General features: G+C 35.6%; 1 protein-coding gene across 1 annotated transcript in view; it reads right to left on the bottom strand.

Moving 5' to 3' along the window:
• Nucleotides 1-945: 945 nt before the first annotated feature.
• ERO1B (endoplasmic reticulum oxidoreductase 1 beta) overlaps nucleotides 946-27470 on the bottom strand; it is a 221834-nt gene continuing 195309 nt past the window's right edge. Inside the window, exons 9-17 of the mRNA XM_007958206.2 lie at nucleotides 23308-23319; nucleotides 19340-19366; nucleotides 15201-15293; nucleotides 14823-15069; nucleotides 13766-13835; nucleotides 8233-8319; nucleotides 6427-6560; nucleotides 3283-3335; nucleotides 946-986 (exon numbers count right to left, since the gene is read on the bottom strand). Of these exons, the coding sequence (XP_007956397.2) occupies nucleotides 946-986; nucleotides 3283-3335; nucleotides 6427-6560; nucleotides 8233-8319; nucleotides 13766-13835; nucleotides 14823-15069; nucleotides 15201-15293; nucleotides 19340-19366; nucleotides 23308-23319 (764 nt within the window). The remainder of the gene's footprint in view (nucleotides 987-3282; nucleotides 3336-6426; nucleotides 6561-8232; nucleotides 8320-13765; nucleotides 13836-14822; nucleotides 15070-15200; nucleotides 15294-19339; nucleotides 19367-23307; nucleotides 23320-27470) is intronic.

Below are 27470 nucleotides of genomic sequence, written 5' to 3'. Positions count from 1 at the left end.
TGGTAACAGGCCAACTTACAAAATTACACAAATATACCAGATCCCGAAGAGAGACTCTGAGTCAAATTCTAGCTCTATAATAAAGAATTTGTGACCATGGGATACAAGTCTCTTTTATTCTTATTTTTCTTATTTGTAAAATGAGATAATTATACCTAACTACTAGTGATGTTGTAAAAATAAAGTAAGATAATGTACGTAAAGCCCACAATATAGTGTCTGTAAATGCTTGCTATTAGGACTATAATTATAAGAAAGAATATCAGACTCCTTATAAAATATTTTCTCTCTTCACAAATTATAATCAAGTCCTCATAAAAGAACACTTAAAAGACAAAGGAAAAAGCAAGAAAAGATGCAGAAACATTTACTTCAACACATGTTTTCTGAAATCTGGTGGATACATTAGCAAATTATTTGGAAATCTGTTCAAAATCAAAGATGCACCTGTCAATGCTAGTTAGAGTACAAAAGATTTTGAATTTGTGTTTTGCTTTTACCAAATAATTTCCATAATGCCATGTACCCAATCTGTCTATTTTGGTGAACAGTTCTGCAGGTACTTCAGTTTGCAAACTTTAAGAGGTTTAATGTGTGGTGTTCCCAAAATTTCCAGCTGAAAGCAATGCTGATGAAGATGAAAATAGTTGTCTTTTCTTTGGAAAACATGGCACAGTGTTTCATATACATAAAGATGTTACAAGCATTGAGTGGATTCACAATGTCAAAATGTCAAAGTAAAATGTTTTCACTTACCAAATTTTAAAACTGAAATATTACATTTTGTCTGATCCTATCAATAATTTAAGAGGAAAAACATAAGAAACATTCAAAGTTTACCAATTTTAATAGTTTTTCTACCTTACATAGAAGTCACTTAAGAAAAAGTAAAGTCATGCCACTAAAGGAAGGAATATTTTCCTTTTCTTCATTTTCATTACTTCATCAGCTGGTACAATCATTTTGGTCAATTATATTATCGAGTGCTGAAAATTTAAATTAGGTGATGAGATAAAGATAAAAAGCCAAGAGGTATTTACCAGCCAAGCATTTTCACAACGCAATCAGCATTCTATTTTCACTTCACAATAAAATATATGTGGACTGGAAAAACAGTTTATATATCACAAATACCATAAAACATCACCAGGCTCACAAAACAAAGATTCCTACAGTTTATACAATCATTTTAAAAAATATACACACATACACAAAAATTAGTGCCACCCAATTGAATTTATAGTAAAATAAAGTTAAATGAATTTCAGCTTAAGAATACTTCATTTATTTATTAGTAGTGAAATAATGTGTTAAAACTTTGAAAATAACTTTTCACCCTAATTAAACTTTTTGCATTTTTAAAATTGACTCTAATATAAATTTTTTCCTAAGCTTAAAACAAATCATAGTAAAGATATGAAGCAACAATGGAAATGACCAAGGAGTTTCTCAAGTAAGTAGAGTTTAAATAATAAGTTTTCTTCTTTATTTGAGGGAACAGTGAAGTTACACTACCAACAAAGAACTTTAAGCATACAATAATAGTAAAGTGCAAACCTTTTACATTTTCTTAAACTCTGAACACTAACTTGTGAATAATTCTTACTAATTTACCAGCAAGATATTTATTTCTCAACAAATTTGTCGTAAGGACTCCTTCCCTACCATACAATATTTGCATCCTTAAACAAAGACAAAAAAAAAAAAAAGGGGAGGCTTCAATTGAGTCAATCAAGTTATTCAACTTAACAAAACACTACCACCACCAAAAACAAAAACAAAAAGATCAGTTTTTTAAAAATTAGAATTAGGTAAAGAAAAAATATTTAATGATAACCTTACTTCCCCCAATCATACCTCTTCAAAGGACAACTAAATATTTTTAAAGAGGAGTGGTCAAAATAAGTAAAATTTAGAACAACTTAATCCATTAAATCACCAGTGAACACATTTCAGACTTTGGCAAGATAAGAGTTTAAGAGCACTTGTTATTTACTTTGCAAAAGACTGAAGAGTCTGAAGTGAGACTCTGTATTTTGTACCTGCCATTACTTCTACACAGACACAACCTTCCAAATCAATCACATTATATCTACTACACCTTTTTTTTTTTTTTTAACAAAATCAATATTGTAAATACTGTTTAAGGATATCTAAGTCCCAGGTTTAGAAAATGATAGTTCAGTACTTGAGTCATCTGTTGGTACAAGTCACACAAAATACCATTTATATACAATGAACTAAAATGAAAAGATGGGGAGGGGGCTTAAAGGAGGCTTAAATATCTACCTGGTTAGATATCCTACCAAAGAAAATAAGAATGAGAGTTACAGGACTGCATAGATTATATTCCAAAATGAAATCCTTAAAAGTGTTTAATTTAAAAAGCAAAAAAAAAAAATTAATGGAAACTTTTGTATTATGTTTTTAATTGGTGTTATTAATGCATATAGTCCCATTTAGATTTTATTGAGAAGCAACATGTTAAAGAAGTATTTGTTTATTTTTGTCTTAAAAGAAGATGAGTTTCTAAATTTGTGGTGAGAACAAAGAAAGACAAAATCTAAAGAAACTGATTGTAAGTTCTAAGTAAAAGAATTTCTTGAAAATCTGGCTGGGTCACACAGGTAAGAGTACTTATTCATTTTCACAAAGGCAGATCCTTTAAATCAAAACAGAACAGCCACAACAGCAACTAAAAACCATAAATAAAAACCAATGAAACTCAAATTGAAGTACTAGGGATACATAAGGACATATGCAATTACATATTTAAAGGACATTTCATCACATTGACAGTCGAAAGTGACAGAGTTGGGCTTTTTTTTTTAAACACATTAAATAGTACAGTAAAGTTTTTATCACTGATACCAGTCCTAAGGAACATTTATTTTCCAGGTCTCCTTTTCCATAGCAGATTGTTAACATTGTGATTAGGATGGAGAAAAAGTCATTTAAGGTTTGACAACTATAAGTGAAAGATAATCCAATAAGAACAAAATATGTCTAGATAAATAGAATCACAGAATATTCAATAGGTAGAAACAAGTGAAAGTAAACAAAATTAGTATAAATTACATGCTTTAAAAGTATATTTTTCATTTCTAAATATCTCCAATTGATAATAATCTATCATGGATCATAAATATTCAAGTGAACATCTGCATTTTCTCTTTAAAGAGTTCAAAATTCTTCTCAAATCTGCTGAAGGTCCAAGACTAGAAGGCTTGCCATAGTCCCTTTATGTCTCTAAAGAGACATGAAAAAGTCTTTATTACCTACTGTGCTGTAATAAGACTTTAAAATTCTGTAATTCTCTTATACTTGTGGAAAGCCTGTAAAAGAAAAAAAAAAAAAAAGACTTATTAGCACAGCTAATATGATGCATACATTTAAATTACTGATATTTTCATATGGGCTACAATTTTAAAGCAAAATCTAAAATAAAAGAGTATAAGCAACACACTTTTCACTGAGTATTGTAATTTCTCATTAAAGATTCACAAAACACAGAGGTATGGTCCTTTAGTCCTGGTTTAGAAGAGGCACTTCTTGTTCCTTGCTCCTCAAATATATTAATTTGTTTTATACTGTTAACTTCATGGGGTAAAGATTCTGTTTGTCTATTTCTGAATCCCTGTGTCCAGAATCCCCATAGATTCAATAAATGATTATTGAATTAATGAATTAAGTGTTTCTGAAGCCCAGAAGTAAAACCTGAATGCAAATCACAAAAAATAATTCTGTTATTTATAAATTACTATTATGCAAATCAGGACCAAGACAATAAAATCTATTGTATCTCTTTCATAGGATTTAGTATGTAATATATAATATTACTATAAAAAGGAATGCGATATATATATATATATATATATATATATTGGTTTTAATATATAATTTTAAATTCCTTTCTTTAAATACTTTAAATAAGAATAGTTACTGTTTACTGAGAGCTTAGGATATGCCAGGCAATGTTTTAAGTACATCCTATACATGATCTTATTAATTGTTACAATACTACAAAGTAGGTATAATTAACATGATTTCACATTTTATGAAAACTGAGGCTCAAATAAATCAAGTAATTTTTTCCAGGGTCATTGCTAGTACGTAAGTTCTAAATAGGTCTGTTTGATTCCAAAGCCCATATAATTCATTATGACATACATTCTTTCAGAAAATTTATGCTCTCTATGGTCTCAAAATATTTTTCTTCCAACTTCCACAGGTTGTTTAGGATTAACAGGAACTACTGGGCAATCAACTTCCACAGAAATACCACCTCAGAAACTCAAGGAGCGGTCACTATGAGTCAGAAAAACGACTCAACGGCAGTGAGTTTTGTTTTGTTTGTAGTATCATTCTAGTCGTCAAAATATTAAAGGCTTGGAACAACTCTTAATTATTAGGAAAAAGAATATATTTATTATTTAACAAAATAAATGTGTAAGTATATATACTATAATTCAAATATCTGTTAAAAAAAAAAAGACTAACAATAACAAAAAGCCCTACCATAATGTATATGAAGGTAAGGTAAAGAACTAAGGTCCTTAACCAAAGAGAAGAAATCATAGTAATTAGCAGTAGATGTGTTCAGAATGAAAACCAGCATGCTCGAAGTCCAATTCTGACACAAAATGGAGAGGATCAGAAAACTCAAACGTTATTATATAAAATAACATAGGTACAGCCCTTTTGCCCCTAGGAGTATTTTACTGGCAATGTTAAGCACAAACTAAATAAGCACTATCTAGGTCCATTATACAGTAGTTTCTGTGAAGATGCAGTCCAGAGCTCATAATTTCTTATGCAATATATAATTTTCACATTCTCTATTATTATTCAGTGACAGACACAGCCAGGTCCAGAGCATGGTCTATGTTCACATATTACTTTACTCTTTAGAAGGGCAGTAAAACATTTTTACATCCAGCAGGTTATTAATGCCATATCTATTTTTCCAATACAATATAAACCTTCTGATCAGAATTGGTATCAAACCTGTCTGTTAATAGAGAGACAACATTTACAGAGTAAACAAAACAAAGTGGCTATGCTACTCAAGATATAGAAACCATATTTTTCAGGATTCAGTGACCAAAGACATTGTTCATCTCATTTTTGCCCACTAGCCTTACACAAAAAGGCAGTTGTGTGAGGCAGCCCTAACTGAGGTAGAACTGTATTAAATAGATTGTCAGACAGAGAAAGCTAGCAAATAATTCACTTAAGTAAAACTAATGCATAATTTCTCAAAAAAGGAATGCGATAACTTTGTGTTCCGAAAAACCAAACCCAGTGCTGTTGAGTTGAATTCCAACTCATAGCAACACTACAGGACAGAGTAGAACTGTCCCATAGGGTTTCCAAGGCTCTAAAATCATTATGGAAGCAGCCTGCCACATGTTTTTCCCACAAAGCAGCTGCTAAGTTCAAACTACTGACTTCATTTAGCAGCTGAGCTCTTAACCACTGCACCAGCAAGGTTCCTTAACATTTTGTGTTAGTGAAGCCAAAATCATTCACTATTTAAATGGACTGATAATCAGCTGGAAGATACAATGAAGTTAACATATCCCATTAACAATACAGGAAAAACTATAATTTTTTAAAGGAAATCCTTAATAAGAAATGCACAGAAAGAAAAATGCCTCCTCAGTTTAAAAAAATAAGGGAAGGGTAGTTGAAGGGTTGAATCTCCTTGTCTTTTATCATCTCAACTAAGCTATCCTTACTCTTGCTACTGTACTTGAACACATTATAGCTAGCAAAAGTAATTGTTGTTGTTGTTATGTGCCGTTGAGTCGGCCCGACTCATAGCGACCCCTCCTTGGGTTTCCGAGGCAGTATCACTATGGAAGTAGGATTGCCCAACCGTCCTTCCGAGGAGTGGCTGGTGGGTTTGAACCGCCAGCCGTCTGGTTAGCAGGCAAGTGTCTTAGCCACTATGCTACCAGAGCTCCCTCAAAAGTAATTATTAATAGGAAAATATTTTCTCCACATAATAGAGGAAGCAAAGTGAGAAACACTGGAGATTGGAAATTATTCATTTTTCCTATTAATAATACTCTAAGTGAAATAAATTGTTGTTGTTGTTATGTGCCGTCGAGTCAAACCCGACTCATAGCGACCCCTCCTTGGGTTTCCGAGGCAGTATCACTACGGAAGTAGGATTGCCCAACCGTCCTTCCGAGGAGTGGCTGGTGGGGTTGAACCGCCAGCCATCTGGTTAGCAGGCAAGTGTCTTAGCCACTATGCTACCAGAGCTCCCAGTGAAATAAATACAGGTATAATAATATATGATGATAATTATATGTCTTTTTAAACAAAACAATTCCTACATTAGTAGAGATGGTGGTCTTTGAAGTTTGTTGCACTAACAGGAAAATAGAAAGTCTTCCCTGTAAAAATGATTCTTACCTTCCAAAAGCATTTAAAAGAGCAACTATTTCCTGTCGAGTGAGTTGGAAGCCTTTAGATGGGCTATTTTCTGGAAGCTTTTGAATTTCTTTTTCAGAGAATAATATTTTCAGAGCAGCTCCTAAACCCTGAGTCTAAAGAAAATTGCAATATAATTACAATTAAATTTATATAATAACTACTATAAAGGTTTAAAGGAATATTCATTCAGTACTGTGATGACAATCAGGAAATTCATATGACCTGATCTTTTCACCAACCTGTTAAAATACATCAGATATCTTATAAAAAGACAAAGTTTAAAAAGACTGTTATTCCTGTTAGTTGCTGTCAAGTCAATTCCAAGTCATGGCGACTCCATATGTGCAAAGTAGAACTGCTCCTAGGGTTTCAATGGCTGTGACCTTCTGGAAGTAGATTGCCAGGCCTATCTTTCAAGGCACCTCAGGGTGGGTTCAAACCACGAACCTTTTGGCTAACAGTCAAGTACTCACTTGTTTGCACCACCCTGGGACTTTTTAAAACTTTAAGCAGTTCAAATTAGTTTTAAAAATAAAAAAGGATGGATTTCCCAGCAAGAAGTAAGTCATTACAGTTTCTACTTCCTCACAGATTATGAATGTGATATATTTATCTAAGTGGTGAAGGAACTTAAATAGTTATAACACTTGTACACATACTATTCCAAATTACTACGAAGTCTTTGTTTTTTAACCTTTTTAAAAAAGGTTAGATTTTCAGTGTTCAATATGTAATTTTAAAAGCATTTCCTATAGTCCTTAGCAATTCAAACCTCAGCGATTATTACTGACACCAACACTTAATTTCTCAGGTATAAACACAAGAGAAAAAGAAATATGTTTTTAGTGTTGTTGTTGTTAGATGACATTTAGTCAGCCTCCAACTCATGGTGACTTCATGCACAACAGAACAAGTGCTGCCCAGTCCTGCACTATCCCCAGGATTGGTTGGGAATCAGACTGTTGTCATCCAGAAGGTTTCCACTGGCTATTATTAGAAAGTTGATCACCAAGCCTTTCTTTCATTATAGTCTGGATGCTCCACTGAAACTTGTTCAGCATCATAGCATCATGCAAGCCTCCACTGACAAATGTGTGGTGGCTACACATGAGGTGCAATGGCTAGGAATAAAACTTGGGTCTCTTGCATGGAAGGCAAGACATCTATTACCGATCCACCAAGGCCTTATTTTTAGTGTGGCTTCCATTAAAATAATTCTCTATTTTCTATGACATCCCATCTAAGAAAATAAGAGATAAAATATGGAATAATCCTTTTTGTACTGAACATAAGGTTAATGGGCCTGCCTGGGAGAGCTTTCCTACTTTGTGACTAGGTGGCCTTCTTTTGATCATTAAAAGAATGCCAATCACCAAATATTGATATTTTAGGTTTTTTCTTTTTTACATTTTGCCTTTTACCAACTATATTTTCCAACTATACACAACTACTTTTAAGTATATAAAAATATCAATATACTTTATTTATAACCACCAATTTTAAAAATGGATCTGAGATTGTATGAAGATAAAGAGATAAAAGAAACCTCTAAGACCATTAACTTTGGTTAATACAAAAAAATATCATTACATATACACAGATTAACACAGAGACCTTAATAATATAGATTTTTTTTCATCAATAAAATGGAAAACAACACCTTGGCTCTTCCTATTTCTAAACTCTAATTCAATGGACAATGAGGATTTTTTAATAAAAACTTTTAAACTTCTCAGTGAAAAACTAAAGGTTAATAATAGTTTCAAAACAAAATAATACACACACCTGTAATTTCCCCCATAGTCTGCATTTGTCACATCCAACACAGTCCATTATATGAGAGATATTCTTGAAATGCAACCGGAATTCTTCCTAACATGCAGAAAATATTTTCATTCTAATTAGACTTTTAAAATTAAATTGCACTAGGCTGAACTATCAGAAATAAAAATTTTTAAGTTTATTAATGAATGAGCTGTGTTTTTCTATATTGAATAAGAAGATATTTGAATTTGTATATCATATTATAGCAGATGAAACAACAATTAATGGAAACTTACTAAATTAAATTAATATTAATTCAACAAATTAATTTTTATTGAGGAACTACTCTGTGCAATCCACTAAGATACACACTATGGGGAACACAAAATTAAATAACCATGGTCTTTATTTTTGGGAAACTTAACTGTTGCTTCTATTTGATATCTGCATACAACAAAGGGTAAATGTATCTATTTTATGTGTTTGCTTTGTTCTTTTGCTAGTTCCAAAACATTACCAATTTTTGTATCTATTCTTCCTACCATTCTGCTTATAAAGGGTGCTCAATCAACACTGATGACTGCAAGGCTGCACCAGCTGTCTGATCTTATGGTTGCCCATATTTAAAGATGCAGGCTCTATAGGGAGGCTTACTGGATACCTGTAGTTTGCTGTAATGTTTTCCAACACAGGGAGACTCTTCTACCTGTGAGCATCTGTGCATGGTTCCCTACAACTCTCAGGTGAGTTTCACCTTACCTGAAGTTAATACTGGTTTTAAAAGGTTTCCTGATCTTTTGACCTTTGCAAATAAAAATTATTTCATGAATGGAGGTAAATATTTTATTACATGAAGTTGAACATAAGCAGCCTGAAAAATATGGTCACCAAAAACATTCTTCAGCTGTCCAGAGGGTTGAGAGGGATCAATATCCTGGCCAAAAGAAAGTCAGTTTAAGTTGTTGTTAGGTACTGTTGAGAAGGGTCTGACTCATAGCAACTCTACATGGTTGTGCGCCATCCTCACAATCCTTCTTACACCTGAGCCCATCATTGCAGCCACTGTGTAAATTCATCTTATTGAGGGTAATCCCTTTTTTTGCTGATCCTCTACTTTACCAAGCATTATCCTTCTCCAGGGAATGGTCCCTTCTGACAACATGACCAAAGTAGGTGACAAAAAGTCTGGCCATTCTCACTTCCAAGCAGCATTCTGGCTGCACTTCGTCCAGGATAGATTTGTTTGTTCTTCTGGCAGTCCATGTTATTTTCAGTATTCTTTGCCAACACCACAATTCAAAAGCATCAACTCTTTTTCGATCTTCATTATTCACTGTCCAGCTTTCATAGGCATATGAGGCAACTGAGAATACCATGGCTTGGGTTAGGCACACCTTAGTGTTCAAAGAGACATCTTTGTTCCTCAGCACTTTAAAGAGCTCTTTTGAAGCAGATTTGCCCAGTGCAATATGACCTCTGATTTCTTGACCCCTGCTTCTATAGGCATTGATTATGGATGCAAATACAATGAAATCCCTGACAACTTCAATCTTTGCTCCATTTATCATGATGTTGCTTAATGGTCCAGTTGTGAGGATTTTTCTTTCATGTTTAAGTGTAATCCATACTGAAGACTGTAGTCTTTGGTGTTCATCAGTAAGTGCTTCAAGTCTTCTTGACTTTCAGCAAGCAAGATTATGTCATCTGCATATCGCAGGTTGTTTATGACTCTTCCTCTAATCCTGATACTGCATTCTTCTTCATATAATCCAGATTCTCAAGTTTTTGCTCAGCATACAGTTTGAGTAAGTATGCTGAAAGGACAACCCTGATGCACACCCTTCCTAATTTGAAATCATGCGGTTATCCCCTTGTCCTTTTCTAATGACAGCCTCTTGGTCTGTGTACAGATTCCTCATGAGCACAAATAAGTGTTCTGGAAATGCCAATCTTTACAATGTTATCCATATTTGTTATGATACATACTATCGAATGCCTTTGCATAGTCACTAAAATACAGGTAAACATCTTTCTGGTATTCTTTGCTTTCACCCAAGGTCCATCTGACATCAACAATGATATCCCTCATTCCACATCCTTTTCTGAATCCAGCCTGCATTTCTGGAAGTTTCCTGTCAATACACTGCTGCAACTATCTGAATTATCTTCAACAAAATTTAATTTACATGTGATATTAATGATATTGTTCAGTAATTTCCACATTCTGTTGGATCACCTTTGGAATGGGCACAAATATTGATCTCTTGCAGTCAGGTAGTTCTCTTCCAAATATCTTGGCATAAATAAGTAAGCACCTCCAGTGCTTCATCCATTTGTTGAAACATCTCAGTGGCTTTTCCATTAATTCCTAGAGGCTTGTTTTTTGACAATTCCTTCAGTGCAGCTTGGACTTCTTCCTTCAGTACCACTGGTTCTTGGTCATATGCTACCTCATGAAATAGTTGAACATCAACCAATTCTTTTTGATGTTCTCTGTATTGTTAAATATTTTACCCATAGAATCCTTCAATATTGCAACTTGAGGCTTGAATTTTTTTCTTTGGTTCTTTCAGTTTGAGAAATGCTGAATTTGTTCTTCCCTTTTGGTTTTCTAACTCAAGGTTAGAAAAGGCACATTTCATTACAATACCTTGCTTTGTCTTCTTAAGCTGCCCTTTGAAATCTTCTGTTCAGATCATTTATTTCATTTTTTCCATTTGCTTTAGGTACTCTTCATTCAAGAGAAAGTTCCAGAGTCTCTTCTGATAACCATTTTCATATTCTCTTCTTTTCCTGATCATTTGCTTTCTTCATGTATGATTTTCTTGATATCATCCCAGAATTTGTCTGGTCTTCAGTCATTGATGTTAAATGCATCAAACCTATCCTTCAGCTGGTCTCTAATTTCAGGTGGGATATAATCAAGGTCATATTTTGGCTCTCATGGACTTGTTTTAACTGTCTTCAGCTTCAATTTGAACTTGCATATGAGCAACTGATGGCCTGTTCCGCAGTGGGCTCCTAGCCTAGTTTTAAATTATGATATGGAGCTTCTTCATCACCTCTTTCTACAGATGTCCTCAATTCGATTCTTGTGTACTCCATCTGGTGAGGTCCACGTGTACAGTATTGTTTATATTGCTGAAAAAGGTACTTGCAATAAAAAAGTCATTGGTCTTGCAAATTTCTGGCATGCAATCTTCAGTGTCATTTCTATCACCAAGGCTGTATTTTCCAACTACTGATGATTCTTCTTTTGTTTCCAACTTCCACATTCCAATCACCAGTAATTATCAATACATATTGATTGCACGTTTAGTCAATTTCCAACCACAAAAGTTGGTAAAAATCTTCACTTTTTTCACCTGGGGGTTTACTTGTTGGTGCATAAATTTGAATAGTAGTAGTATTAACTGGTTTTCCTTGTTAAGTGTATGGATATTATCCTATCACTGACAGCATTGTACTTCAGGATAGATCTTGAAATGTTCTTTTTGATGATGAATGCAATGCCACTTCTCTTCAATTTGTCATTCCTGGCATAGACCATATGACTGACTGATTCAAAATGGCTGATACCAGTCCATTTCAGCTCAATAATGCCTAGGATATTGATCGCTATGCATTCCATTTCATTTTTGACAACTTCCGATTTTCCTAGATTCATACTTCAACAATAAAAGTAAAACACAAAAACTCCTCTGCTGTCCCCAGGTTGATGTAATTCATTTTCTCTGCAGCAAATGGAACAGTGGAACTTACATTTTCCTTTATATACCCTTTTAAAATTAGCAAACAACACTTCCAACACTGTGCAGTTGAAAGGTAGTTCTGAGACCCTAGGCCCTTCTCAGTCTCATTTTCTTCATCTATAAATCTTACGTAATTATAGTTCTATTTATTACGCAAAAGAGTTGTTAGGATCAAAGGTATACTATCATGTAAGTGCTTATAAAATAGAAAGCACCATAAAAATGAATTAACATTATATTAAATACCAAATAGTAAAATCCCTCTACAACAACTGCAAGGCAAAACAACCCCTAAAAATGAAGTATGTTGTTACTATAAGTTGTCATTGAGTCAACTCCTACTCATGGTGACTCCATGTGTCCAGAGCAGAACTGCTCCATAGAGTTTTAAAGGCTGTGATGTTTCAGAAGCAGATAGCTGAACCTGTCTTCCAACTCTCCTGAGTGGGTTCAAGCTGCCAACCGTTAGGCTAGAAGTCAAGCATTTAACCATTTGCACAACCCAAGGAATCCAAAATTCAATACATCTACTCCTCACTTATCAACTGTCTTGTTATGCAACATTTCACATTTGTGAGAACATAAAAAATCTACTATCCAACTATTTTATGCATTAATGAGGAACCAAGGTTAGAGGAGGAGGGTGAGGTTTGTGAGAGGGAGATGCCATGTGAACCACCAGCAGTTTGTATTACTCAGGTCAGGTGGAGAAGCCAGGCTGGGCCTGCTGGGAGTGCCAGGTGTGTGGGTGGCTGGGTAGTGAGGAGGCCGCAAAAGCCAGTGACACAGGAATTGGGTAGGGGCTCAGAAATCTTCTTCCAAAGAGATCTTTCTGCTGCTCCTGCCCAGTGGTGGTGGCTAGGCTTTACTTGCCTGCAACCCAGAGCCACCTACCACTGAGGCCTGTTTCTGGAGACAGTGGAGCAGGAAGGTGGACAGGTTCAGCTCAAGTGTCCATGAAGAGGCCTGAGGTGCAGCCAGGTGATGGCTGCTCTGGAGGTGGCAGGCACCCCCTCAACTACCACGATTCTCAATCACTGTGGGCTCCATGATGGTGGGAAAGGCATGGTGGGGAAGGGCAGCACACCATGCTATGGATATCCCAAGATGTGCTGGGGAATCCAATGGGCAGTGTGCAATAAGGGCTGAGGGCAGTGTTGCTGAAGATGGGGCATGGCCCTGACTCTCACATAGTGCCAATTTTCATGTAATGACCTGGTCTTTGGACCCTAACCATATCAGATTTTTTTAAAGATACATCAGAACAACAATAAACCTCAAATTAAACCCACTGCTATAGTCACTTCAGACTCATAGTGACCCTATAGGACAGGGTAGAACTGTCCCATGGAGTTTCCAAAGCTGTGAATCTTATGCAAGCAGACTGCTACATCTTTCTCCAGTGGAGTGGCTGGTGCTTTGGAGCCACCAACCTTTGGGTTAGCTGCCAAATGCTTTAACTACTGTGCCACCAGTGGTTAAACAACAATATACACTGTGATTTTAAAGTACAAAAGCTAAAATTTATAGCATTTTCTCTCAAAATAATCCTTTTAAAAAGACATTTACAAAAGTGTCACACTCATTGGATATAGTCATGATTTAGGATTCACTAAGCAGTTGGTCACACTAGAAAGACAATGGAATTGAGAAGGAATTATGGAGAGAGCACCACTTAATAAAATCGAATCATACCAACTACAACAAGTTGGAGAATTGAGAAAGAAAATAGTTTCAACAAAATGACTAAAATAAAACTAGTAAACTTCCCCCACCTTGTCCCCCAATCAAAAACTTCTTACCTTTAATGACTTGGCTCCCTTTTTGTCACCTGCAAACATAGATTTCTCATCGAAGTGCATGGTAAAGGACCTGATGAAATGACAATAATAAATTACAGATGAAAATCCAAGTACTAATTTCTACTGGAATTTTCTATCCCTATAAATTCTTAAAATTTACTCATGTGTTATGTTTAGTAATATAGGGAGGTGACAACAGTTCATACATAAACTAGTCAATAAAAGACTAAAAAAAGCAAGATACACAGGAATTTTTAATTTATAAGATTGTAATGTTTTAATGAAAAATAACATGTTAAAAATTGGTAGAAAGAACATTAAAAGTATCACTAAATTTTGATAACATATCAAATTTTAAAATTTAAATCTAGATTTTAAAAATTGCCTATTCTAGGTAAATGTACAAAGACCAAATTTTACTAGTGGTTACCAGGGGTAGGAAGGAGTGGGAAAGGGAAAGTCATTGTTTAGGAAGCAGTGAGTTCTTTTTATATAAAATTTGGCATTGGATATTGGTGTGGTTGCATAACTTCATTAATGTAATTGATGTCATTAAATTGAACATATGAAAAACTTTAAATTGGCAAATTCTATGCTGTATATGTATAACAGTTTAGAAAAATAGCTTAAGCTACAACAAAGTTTTATAGATCTTTTTAAGTCTGAATTTTAAAAATAATTATTAAATAATTTAAAAAATTATTTTAAAATGATATTATTTTAATCATTTTTCTTTTCAGTCTTAATTTTTTATTTTCCTAAGTTTTAGGAGTCAGTTTTTGTTGTATTCCAAAAGCTATTTCATTCAAATGTTGTTGTTGTTGTTGTTACATGCCATCGAGTCGGCCCCGACTCATAGCGACCCCTTCTTGGGTTTCCGAGGCAGTATCACTATGGAAGTAGGATTGCCCAACCTTCCTTCCGAGGAGTGGCTGGTGGGTTTGAACCGCCAGCCTTCTGGTTAGCAGTCAAGTGCTTTAGCCACTATGCTACCAGAGCTCCTACTTCATTCAAATACATAGTGGAAAATTTCAGATCACTAATACTCAATTCTTACTTTGTATCTTGAAAGATACTGAGTAGAAGGGTTTTTGTGTCAGCATCTTCTTCTACATTTCCAGTATAAAGATCAATGACTGTGCGCTCAAAATATGGGGCCACCTTTGATAAAGCTCGAAGTTCAATCAAGTATAAAAAGTACAGATTCTTTAGCCTTCTTGGACCTTCCCCCTTGGTTTCCACAGGGTCAAAACGGCGTTTAAATTCTTTGATATTGGGTCCCCAACTAGGTTTACCCCAGGTTTCTAAAGAAAAGAGAAATATATTACATTCTTTAAGTAAATAAGTTTTTTTTTTTTTTTTACTCTATAATGTATTTTCCCAATAATTTTCACACAAATAGAAGTCAAAAATTTCTATTAAAAAGTCTGATTACCTTCCAAAAGATAATTTGCACACAGATGTAAATTGATACTAGCATGAAGTCCCGATATAAGCTTATAAAAGACTCTTTTCTCCAAACATAAACCTATTTGGAAAAATAATGAAAAATAAATCACTTCATTTAGATATACAAAAAAATTGAATCAAAGAGATTCGGTACACAGGCTTTATTTTTTAAGATTTAACGATTAAAAACAAATTAAAAAATATATAAAACTATTAGAATTATCTCACTAGGAGGTAAATTATGATTCTGGCTTCAGAATGGAGTAGCTGATTAGGATGAGTACAGAATGAGACAGAAAGATTTGGGCTATGTATGACAACTGGAAAGCTCCCATTTAAGACTAAGAACATACTATAAACTCACTGCATTGATTTAATGATAGCTGTTTGTCATTTTCCTTTCCCTATTTGTGTTCTTTCTCCTAATTGATGAGTTCTACTACTTCTACTCTTTAGAATAAATTTAGTTTAATTCCTCCTACTTATATATTTGTGTCTTATTAAACACTCTGCTTTGAAATTCCCTAATTCTACTTAAGTTTATGTTCTAATTTTAAGGAGGCAAAATTTAGAAAATAGACATCCAGGAATTTCACCTAATATAAAAATGTTTCTAGACTATTTATCTGTGATTAAGAATCATATCAGATAGATTTGAGGAATATGAAGAAAAACTTTACACAGTTTTTTTAACCCATAAGCTTTAGTTCAAACTTAAGACAGAGGTCAAGATAATACCATTCTGTCCTACCTTTGCCTCCTTTAAAGAAGATTTTCACTTATTAGAGAAGTAGTACATATTCTTTATAAAAAATTTTTAAAAATAAAGAAAAATTCAGAAAAGTAACTTTTAAGAATCCTAAAAGAGCTTTGTAACAGTTGCCTAAGTTTGGCAGAAACGAGGCTAAGAGGCCAAGGCCCAGCCTCTGAGCATGGCTAAGAAGAGGCTGTCCTTGTTTAAAGAACTGTATCCTCAGTGTTCCTGAACCTGAATGATAACATGTTATTTCCCTAGTAAATGCCATAAGTGTGAGAATGGACAGTAAGTTCCGTGTAGCCATTGCAACAAATTATCAACCCAGTACAGAGTGCTGTGGGAGGGATGGTGTCAGAATTGGTGAAAAAGGTGGGAAAGAGGAGGCACATCTGATCTCCATGTCAGAGGAATCAGTTTTGGACTGTTGATCTTGATCCTCTTTTCCCTTTGTGAAGTCAGAAGAGGTCAGACACCTACATCTCTGCCATGCCATTCTTAAAACTAGAGAAGGGACAACAGACAAAGCAAAGGCCACGAAAATTCCTATGCCTAAAAAACATGATCTGAAAAATGGGAAGGTAATTCTAGTTTGCAAAGCTCACAAAATTCCTTAACCAAAATAAGGAAGAGTGGTAAGTAAGGAGGGAAGAGTAGAAAAGTATTTCCAGAACTTGCAAAAACTAGGTTAACTTCAAGTAAAATAGTAATAATAAAATATGTGCCAACTCTACCACTGTCCACCACTCAAAAAGGGATCAAAATAAGAGATCCTGGATAGAGTAGGAGAAAAATGTGGAACAAAACCAAAATCATAAAAAAGACCAGGCTTACTTGTCTGAGACTAGTAAATCCCTTCCCCTCAAGATACCTAGTCACCCTAGTCACCCTTCGGGCATGGAACTGAATGAACTCATTCCCATGGCTTCCAGGCAGACCATGGGTAGGCCTATAAGGTGAACATTTACACCAGGCAAGTACACTCCTTAGAATAATCAACCATGGGAAATCAGAAGGGCAGCATTTGCACAGGGCCATAGCTCTGAGGGCAGGAATGTTCAGGAAAGAAGGACATAGGGAAAAGGTAACCACAGGGAGGAACTGGGAAGAAAGCAGTTACATTATTGGGATCGCAATCAATGTCATGAAATACAATGTGTATGAACTGGTGAATATAAAATGAATTTGCTCTGTACACTTTCATCCAAATCTCTCTCTTCCCCCACCCCCACACACAATGAAATAAAATTCAGAAGGCTGGAAGGGCTAGAAAAGAAGGATGAATGGTAAACCCAGGGAGTAAGTGAGAAGAGTGCTGTTACTTTGTGGGGATTACAATCAATGTCACAAAACAAAATGTGTATCAATTTTTGAATGGAAAACTAATTTGCTCTGCAAACTTTCACCCAAATCGCAATAAAAGTTTTTTTTTTTTTTAATGTGCCAACTGAATATACCAACAAGACACATACCACACTTAGCAGTAAATTGCTACAGAACTTCTCCCCAGCTGCAATCACCTCCTAACACTTGACTACTTTTTACCAGTTGGTGTTAATTCTGACTCATGGTGATTGCATGTGTTTCAGAACAGAATTGCGCTCCAGAGAATTTTTCAGTGGCTTATTTTCTGTAAGTAAATCAACAGGACTTTCTTCTGAGGCACCTGTGTTGTTGTTGTTATGTGCTGTTGAGTTGGACCCGACTCACAGTGACCCCTCCTTTGGGTTTCCAAGGCAGTATCACTATGGAAGTAGATTGCCCCATCTTCCATCTGAGGAGCGGCTGGTGGGTTTGAACCACCAGCCTTCTGGTTAGCAGTCAAGTGCCTTAGGCACTACGCTACCAGAGCTCCCTGAGGCACCTGTAAATGGACCCAAACCTCCAATTTTTGGGTTAGCAACTGAGCACATTAACCATTTGCACCACCTAGGGATTTCATAGGGTCGCCATGAGTTGGAATTGAATTGAAAGCAACTGGTTTTTGACATGTAGGTCCAAGAAAAAGATTTCATGGGCACACTCTAGAGTAGTATCTGCAAAATCTGATCCACAAAGGAGAAATTCACCCACTTCTATTTCTAGCAATAGAGAGCAAATTCAACTACCCAAGTTCAAAACTGGTTCTCTTCTTTTGATTTAAATTCATTAAATTCTACTAATACATACTTTTCTGCTCTCACAGATGGGCTAGATTTATTCTAAGAGTATTATTTGGCATTTGATTGCTTAATGGTTTTCAAAGGAATTCTTACAAGTAACATCTACACTCACAGTGTAGGAAAGTAGGATAGCTATCATGACTCTCATGTCTCAGATGAGGAAACTGAATATCAGAAAAGGTTGAGTGAATTGCCTATAAATAAGACCACTCTCTGGAATGATTTATTTATATTCAGGGATTCATGAGAATAAGATATTGGTATAGTATAGCCTAGAATCCAATAAGCCATTTATCAACATAATTCCTAAAGTAATTGCACATCAAAAATGTTCACCTTAATAATGGCCAATATATGCACAAAGCTCATTAATAACAAAGAGAAATCATGTTAATAAAATAAAAGGAGGGACTAACAAACATAAAATAGGATTAACTACTTAAGTTTAGCTCTGTAGATTTCCATAAGGTTAAGGTTATAAAATATCAATTTTTTAATATCATTCAACTTGTGTGGTTTTCATCAATATATATATGTTAACTTTTGGTTTCATGAACTAATGGCAATTTGTTAAAGTAAATCTCAAAAAAGTATTATATCCAGTTACTAACCAAAATGGTAAAAATTCTAGACTGTTTCAGCTTTCCATAAGTAACACTTGCTATTTTCAGCATGGGAAAATACTAGAATATAAAAAGATACACGTAATACATTGGGATCTAAAACAATTTTATCTTTTAGTTAAACAAGTTTAGACTATATTAACATGTGCAAATTGCTTAAAACCTTCTGAATTCAAATTTAACTTCCATCAATTTTACATATAAAAAGTAATTCCTTCTAAAAAATGAATGTCTCTATTTTAAAAATAGATTTGCAAAATGATTACTAGAAAAATAGTTTAGATGAGTACTACATACAGAACAGAAATAAGACTGGGAAGCAGCTTTGAATACCTGAGGACAGTACGTGGCCTGTATATTTTTATAACACTGGTTTTTGACTAGTTGATGTCCTCAAACTTCTCAAATAATTATAGCTCAAAATATAACCACCTTAAAACACATGCTCTTTTTTCCAAACAGTGTCTAAGTTTGTTGTCTAGGTAATGAAATTCTAAAACTTAAAGAAATTTATTAAATAAGTCAGTACTTTTTTTTTTTTTTTCACAAAAAGCCAATGAATTTCAAATGCAGACATTAAGATTACCTTCTAACCATGTGTAGAATGATTCTCCTAAAAAACAGAATGAATTGGGTTAAAATATTTTAAATGGTCATTTACAAACTAGAATATTATTATGACAGGATTATCTCTAGAAATGTCTACTGATTTGTGAAAAGTGGAAAAATAGGCATTTGATTTTAGAAAACACACAACTGATTTAATTAATACTAGGAGAATGTATTTTTGACTATAAAAATATTATATAAATCTCATCCATTAGAAAGTTTAATTATTCAAAAGCATGGGACAGAGGAATAATTTAACAATTGTAAATTTGCTTTTCATGAAAATAACCACAGCATTTAAAAATAAAAATCCCAAAACAGATAATGAATTAACACAAAACTCCAATTATTGATTATCCCATTTTCCCTGAGCCAATAAAGCTAGGTATGTATCCTCATTTACCTAACATTACTTTCAAAGGAGAATAAGAAATCCCATAATGTTTAAGACAATCCTTCAGAAAAGTTGAATAAAACAAAGGAGCTTGACTTATCTGTATACTAATGTTAAAAGATCTTTTTTCAGACATGATACGTTTCTTCTATTTTTTTTTTTCCTCTTCCCCTAAAGATGATGTGGTGTAGTAAGTTGCATGGTATGGCTTTTCTAGCCATAGTCTTGGTAACTCCCAGTAGATTACTGGGTGGGACCATGTAAATATGTATCAATTTGGCTAGGCAGCTGATAGTAGTTATTTCCTATAATGAGACTGGCAATTAATCCTGTGGTGGAATTTGCCATGAGCAATGGAGTAGCTGCTTTTAAACTCCTGATTATTAAAGTCATCCACTTGGGATATTTCTGTTAGAGTAGCAGGAAGTAATCTTTTGGGAAAGTTCACTCTCTGCCAGATGTTTAGGACTCTGATGTTGGTATTGGTTAGTTTTGCCACTCTGCCAGGCTTAAAATGAGCACTCCTAGAGGCAGGGGAAATTTGTGTGGTGGCTGAGAGAGATGCACTGCTAAGAGAGAGACACCTGGCTGAGAGAGAGAGATGTCCAGCTGAGAGAGAGATGCCTGGCTGAGAGAAATGCCTGGCTGAGAGATGGCTGCAGTGGAACCAAGAGACACAAGACAGAGCAGCAGGCTTACCTGGCCCAGAGGCAGAGAGCAAGCTGAGAGGCCAAGGGCTGGAGAGGTGTGTCTAAGGGCACAGCAGAGGAGAAAGACTGTCCTTACCAAAGAACTGCATCCTGAGTGCATTTCTGAATTTGAATTGTAGCCTGTTGCTTCCCTAATAAACTCTATAATCTGTAAGTTCTGTGTGACCACTGCAGTGAATTACTGAGCCTAGCAGAGAGGTGGTGAGTGCCATGGGAGGGACAGTTGATGTCAAGGTTGGTAAGAGGGCTGTAGGGTGGCGGCATGTCTGGGTTTATAGGAACAGGCCTTGGGCTGCTGATGGTGATTCTTTATTCCTCTTGTGTAGTTAAACCCAAACCAAACTCACTGCCATCGAGTCAATCTCGACTCACAGCGACCCACTTTGGATTTCCAAGGAGGTAAATCTTTATAGGAATAGATTGCCCAGTCTTCCTTCCATGGAGTGGCTGGTGGATTTGAACCACTAACCTTCTGGTTAGCAGTCAAATGCCTTAGGGACTATGTCACCAGCGCTCCTTCCTCTTGTGTAGTTAGAAGAGGTCAAAAGATGCTGTCTCCCTGCCCCTTCAACAGATGGAAGTCAGTAAGAACCAAAACTCTCAATGGATTTCCTAATTTACTTATACTTATTAATACCTGTTTTAATTGAGAAAAAACATAGTAAAAAACACTCAATATAGAGATGAGGTGAGCAAGGAGTTTACAGGATAAATTAGATCTTGCAGAATTTCTTCCACCTGAGAGTCTGCACACTTTGAAAAACAACATAAACATCTTTCTGTAGATTCATTATTCATCATATTTACTAAAGATCATTCATCATTTTATAACTTGTTTACTCAAAAAGCCTTAACTGCCAACAGAGTAAGTCTAATTCCCAAGGTCTTTAATAATTTTACTTCCTTTCATCTTTCCAATTTTAAATATCTTTGTTTAAAAGCTGAAGGTCCCTGGGTGGTACAAGTAGTTTGCTCTTAGCTACTAACCTAAAGGTGAGCAGTTAGAACCCACCCAAAGTGCCACAAAAGAAAGGCCAAAAATATAGCCAACAAAACCCTATGAAGCAGTTCTACTCTGTAACACATAGGGTCACCATGAGTAGGAAATCAACTCAACATCAATAGCAACAGGTATTTTTAATTCTTTTAAATATGAAATCCTTCCTACTGCTAAATGGATCTACTTACTGTTCTCCCAAACATGTTTGATTTTTCCTTTCCCCACTCCTACGTTCATGCTGTTTCCCCCAACTAGCATGCATTATCCCATTTTATTGACTTAAATCTCTCCATTACTCAAAATTCATCTCAAATGCCACATCCTCTCTTAAGCTTTTCTAGATAGTGAGATATAATTTGTTCCATCCCTAAAGAGCTATATTGTTTGTATATAAATGTAGTTAGTACTTATTTACTTTGTTATCATTATTCAGATATAAAATCTAACCCACTGCCATCAAGTCAATTCCGACTCCTAGTGACAAGATAGGACGTCGTAGAATTGCCCCATATGGTTTTCAAGCTGTAATCTTTACAGAAGCAAACTGCCACATCTTTCTTCAATAGAGTGGGTTTGAACTGCTGACCTTTTGGTTAGCAGCCAAGCACTTAACCACTGTGCCACCAGGGCTCTTTCATTCAATATAAAACTAAAAACTCATTGCTACTGAATTGATTGCAATTCATAGTGACCACATAGGACAAAGTAGAACCGCCCCATAGGGTTTCCAATGCCATATATATTTAAGGAAGCAGACAGTTTCATTTTTCTCCCATAGAGCAGCTGGTGGCTTTGAATCACTGACTTTTTGGTTAGCAGCCAATGCTTTAACCAAAGTGCCAACAAAGCTCCTTTATTCAGGTATGAAAAACAAGCCAAAGTCACTGCTATAGAGCTGATTCCGACTCATAGTGACCCACATTGGGTTTCCAAGGCTATAAATCTTTACAGAAGCAGACTGCTTCATCTTTTTTTTCTGTGGAGCAGCTGGTGGGTTTGAAGTACCAAGGTTTTGGTTAGAAGCCAAATGCCTTAGACACTGTACCACCAGAGCTCCTTTTATTTAGGTATAGTGCTTATAATTTCTGCTATCTATTATCAGCTTCTAGAGGGAAGGTATCACCTTTTACACTTCTTTCTACCCTTCATTAATCCCATCACGTAACATTGAACAAAGATAAGTAAACATCCATATGAAATAATGATTTTGGCTATTTTGGGGGACCCTATGATCTATATATATATTTAGTAATCAATTGTTGATAAGGTGTTAATACATTTACTAATTTCTCTGAAACAGAAAAAAAGATTATTTACATATACTGAAATGTAAAGGTTTTTATAGCTAATATTGGAAAAAATATGCTGCAGATCAACATAACCTCATTTATGTAAAATAGTTTGGACAGAGAATATACACACATACAATCTATATATAACATCATTAATATTGAGGCTACACATTTCAAAATTAGTAAGAAAAATAAAGAGGTCACAAGGCAAATTATCTGGTAAAAATTGTATCATTTTTTTTTTCCATTTCCTCAAAATGTATCAAGTAGATTACAAAAACCAGAAAATGGGGAACCTGGAATACAAACCTAGTTTCTGTACTAAAGACTTAGGAAAAATGGAATTTATACTCATTTTTAACATAGGATAACTTTACATTATTAAAAAATATTGTTCTTATTTTTAAAATGTCCCTACTCACTGGTAGCTATTCTCTGAAAGAAATAGGAAAAACATTTTTCTTTGAATAGAGGAAAAATAAAATTTTGATCATTAAAAACATTTCCTCTACACTTAAAGCAAATATAAACACAGAAGTTTTAACTCACCATCATCTTCTCCTGAAAAAGAGAATTACAGAAAGGATTTTAGAAAATGTCTTTCATAGTTCAGATTCCAATTCTACTTAATATGGGACTGAAATATACTGCCTATTAATCTATTAATTTTTCCCATGAATTTAGGTCAGTGTACAGTCATACTGAAAACGAGACTTCTGAATAAGAATACAGGCCAAATAGTACCAGAATTCACATATGTTCTCAATAACAAATAATAAAATATCCAAAAGCAACTAAAAACAGTAATAAAGACTACTAGTTTAAATAGTTAACTGACAAATATACAAAGTCACTCTTTTAATCATTAGTATACAACTCTCTGAACATTACTGTTATAAGCTGGAATATGTTTCTTTTGAATTACCGTTCATCAGTACAATATATATAATTAGAGTAGTTTCCAGACTGTATTTGGTGAAACCTTTACCGTGGCGCTTCAGGACAGCGTATAGGTGAGGAAGAGGCCAGGTGGCTGGGATCTAAGGCTCCACAGCAACTCTGCCTTTTATCAGCTATGTATATGGGATTCTGATAAAAGATTTCATTTTTTAGAAAAAAGGTTTTCCATAGTGATACTATCTCGGAAACCCAAGGAAGGGTCGTTATGAGTCGGATCTGACTCGATGCCGGTGGGTTAGTGTGTAAACATTTAATTTAGCTTTCTTTTTTACTTATTTGTATATTCCATTGTTTACCCCTGTGAGTCAGAGCCACCGCCACTGAGCTGATTCCAAGTCACTGCGACCCTACAGGACACAGCAGAACTGCCCCATAGGCCCCACAGGCCTTCCAATCTTTATGGAAGCAGAGTGCCTCATCTATTTCCTGGAGAGAGATCCCACACTGCTGTTGAGCCAGCAACCCCTCCTTGGGTTTCTAAGGCAGTATCACTATGGAAGTAGATTGTCCAACCTTCTTTCCGAGGAGTGGCTGGTGGGTTTGAACTGCCAGCCTTCTGGTTAGCAGTCAAATGCCTTAGGCACTATGCCACCAGAGCTCCTGGAGAGAGGCTAGTGGGTTCAAACTTTGGACCTTTTGGTTAGCAGCTGAATGTATTAACCACTGTGCCACCAGAGCTCCTCATGGCTCAGTATAAGAAATAAAATATTTTCTAACCCTGATGTATATGAGGGAATAAAAGAAAAAAGAAAAAAAAAAAAAAAAAAACAGCTTTTAAAAAAGAAAGAAAACCTCACTAGGAGCATTTATATTAATAAAAAGTAGTGATGAAGAGACTTCTGCCAAGATAGACTAGGCTGAAAAGCTACTCAGACCCTCTAAAACAAAGACATGAGAAAGCAAGTGAAACATACAGATGATAATCTTGGAACCCTGAGACTCAAATGAAAGGATAAAGAAATGGGTCAAATACCAACTAGAAGAAACTGAGTAAAAACAGCAAAGATCAACTGACCTGACACAGGATGGCCATTTTGAATTTTTGCAAGCAGCATTCCAAGCAGGGCAGTAATCTGATAATTTGCTTTGCTCACCCAAGACTATATAGGTGCCCACAGGTAGCTGGTGACCAGACAGACATGATCTTATGTTTATTCCCAATACCCTCCCAGTGACCAGAGGTGTGGCCATCTCCCACCTCCACCCACTTTCAAGACTGGCAGGAACTACATCCTGAACAGGGCGTGCTACCCCCCAGCTGTCTTCTGGACTGGCAGGAATTCTATCTAGAACCAGGCACCCTATCCACAACCACCTCTGGGCTGGCATGAATTCTTTTTGCCACTAAGACACTCTTCCCCCAGCTACCTACCAAGCCAGTAGGAGCATCTTCTGGGACTGAATGGGATGCTTAGCTTCCAAGTCACCTTATAGGCCAACAGGAACGTCTTCTGAAACCAGGTTCCATGGTTCCTATCACCAACATGGCCAGGAGAAGCACCACCCAGATGCCCTGCCTGTCCAGTTTTCTGCTTTTTCTTTTCCCTCTTTTTATTTGCTTTTTTTTTTCTCCCCTTCTTTCCCATTTTCTTTTTCATACTTGTCTCTTTTTTTATTTTTCTTTACTGCTCTCTTTTCTTTTGTCTCCTCACCTAGGTTTTCTTTTTAAATCCTTTTGTCATTCCTTTTTATTTTTATTTCATTTATTTTCTTTTTGTTGTGGCTACTGTTTGTTTCTTTTGTTTTTCTTATTTTTTGTTTTATTTTTTGGATTATTTATATTATGGCCTACCTAGTGGGAGACAGCACTGTGCCCACACTGCCTAACCATATCCATACTTCCTGCAATCCCACCCACTGGTTGAGGGCAATGCCCTGCTCCTGCACCACCTGATCAATGATAAACAGCAATCAGCACCAACCCAACCCACTCTCAACTGCTCTCCATGACCAGCAAACAGAGACTGTGCACACACCTCTATCCTCTATCACAACCACCAAAAGATGGGTAGTGATCACCTGAGTGCTATCAAACTAGAGAATAGAGTAGCACACCTGCCCTGCTCACTGTTTGTGTATCAAAACAAAGTAGACACACACATACACACACACACAGAAATTTGGACAAAACAAAACAAAATACCATCACCAATTAAATACAAATAAAACCACAATATCTTAGAAACTACAGACAACCTCAGTTCACATAAAGAAGCAAGACAGAGTGGGCACAAACAAGTGACCAAAATACAGAGGGAGAAAACCTCTCTGAGGAAGTAATCACATTGGAACTACCTGATAAGGAATTCAAAACAATTATTTTTAGGTACCTTCAACAGATTGAGAGAAAGATCAAGGAAAACACTGAAAAAATATAAGAAAATAAGACAAAACTCTAGAAGAATTCAGGAAAATAATACAAGAACAAATTGACAAAACAAATGAAAAATAAGAAACCATATAAAAACAGCAAAAAGAAATCCAGAAAATCAATACTGAGATTTTAGAAATAGATAAAATATTGCAAGGGCAAAGGAGTAGAATTGAATCCATGGAAGACAGAATTTGTAAGACTAAAGACAAATATCTCAGTACTACTCCTAGAGAAACAATCAGAAAAAAGACAACAACAACAACAACAAAACTAAGAAAACCATTAGATTTATGTGGACCACCATCAACAGGAATAATTTATGTGTGATCAGAATTCTAGAACAGAAAGAGACTAGGGAGAGAAAAAAATACACCAAAAAAATTGTAGAACATTTATTGGAGTAAAACTTACAATTATTGGGTTCTGGCAAGATGGCGGACTAGGCAGAAAGACTGTGCAGACCCTCTTCAACAAAGAAAAGGGAAACCAATTAACACAGACACAGAAGATAATCTTGGGCCCCTGAGCCTTGAAGGGAAGGATACAGAAGTGGACTAAACCCCAACTAGCAGCAGAATTTGCATGAAAATACCAAAAAAGGAGACATACAAAGCTGTGGTCTGGCAGCAATCCTGAGTGATCCTCATGGCACAGACAGCTTGGAGATTCCTGAGTAGTGGTAGGACCTAAGAATTAAACTAAAAATCACCCCTGCTAGGCAGGGACTGCTCGGGTGGCTGGGATTCGAATAAACAGGGAAGGTGAAGAGAAAGGCGGGCTGAGCTGTGGACTTTTACCAGTCCAGGGCGCCACCATTTTGAAGGTTTAAAAGCGGCTTGACTATTTTGGATATTTAAAGAGACAGCGTTCTCGCAGATTCCTGGAGCTTAAGAACACATTCCACTTTCCAGCAACACCAAGGACACTCCGGACCTGCAAAAGTGAAAAGGTATCACATTCCTCTTGTTACCCTTATTCCTCATACTTCCTTGGTGAATGGAGGTGTAGCCATCCCCCACTCCCACCTACTTTCTGGGCCCACAGGAACACCATCACAGACTGTGTGCTCAGACGGACCCTGGGTGCCCTGTGCAGTCCTCCATTGATTTTTTTTTTTCTCTTTTTTTATTTTTTTCTTTTTCACATTATTTTTTCTGGTGATTAGTTTGCTTGTATTTCTCTGTTTTAAAACAACTATTATTATTAATACTTTTCTCCTTTTTACTATTATTCTTAATCTTCATCTCCCAGGTCCAAGTTTTCAGCATTTTTTCTTTTCCCTGTTCCTGGTTGAATTTTTTTTTTTTTTTTTTTTTTTAAATTTATCCCCCCCCCACACCTTTCTCTCATAGTTAACCCTGTTCCTTATTTTTCTTTT

Source organism: Orycteropus afer, unplaced genomic scaffold, assembly GCF_000298275.1.
Source record: "Orycteropus afer afer isolate SDZICR_OR568_19922 unplaced genomic scaffold, OryAfe1.0 scaffold00877, whole genome shotgun sequence".
Classification (NCBI taxonomy): Eukaryota; Metazoa; Chordata; class Mammalia; order Tubulidentata; family Orycteropodidae; genus Orycteropus; species Orycteropus afer.
This window is presented reverse-complemented; position numbering and strand designations above follow the sequence as displayed.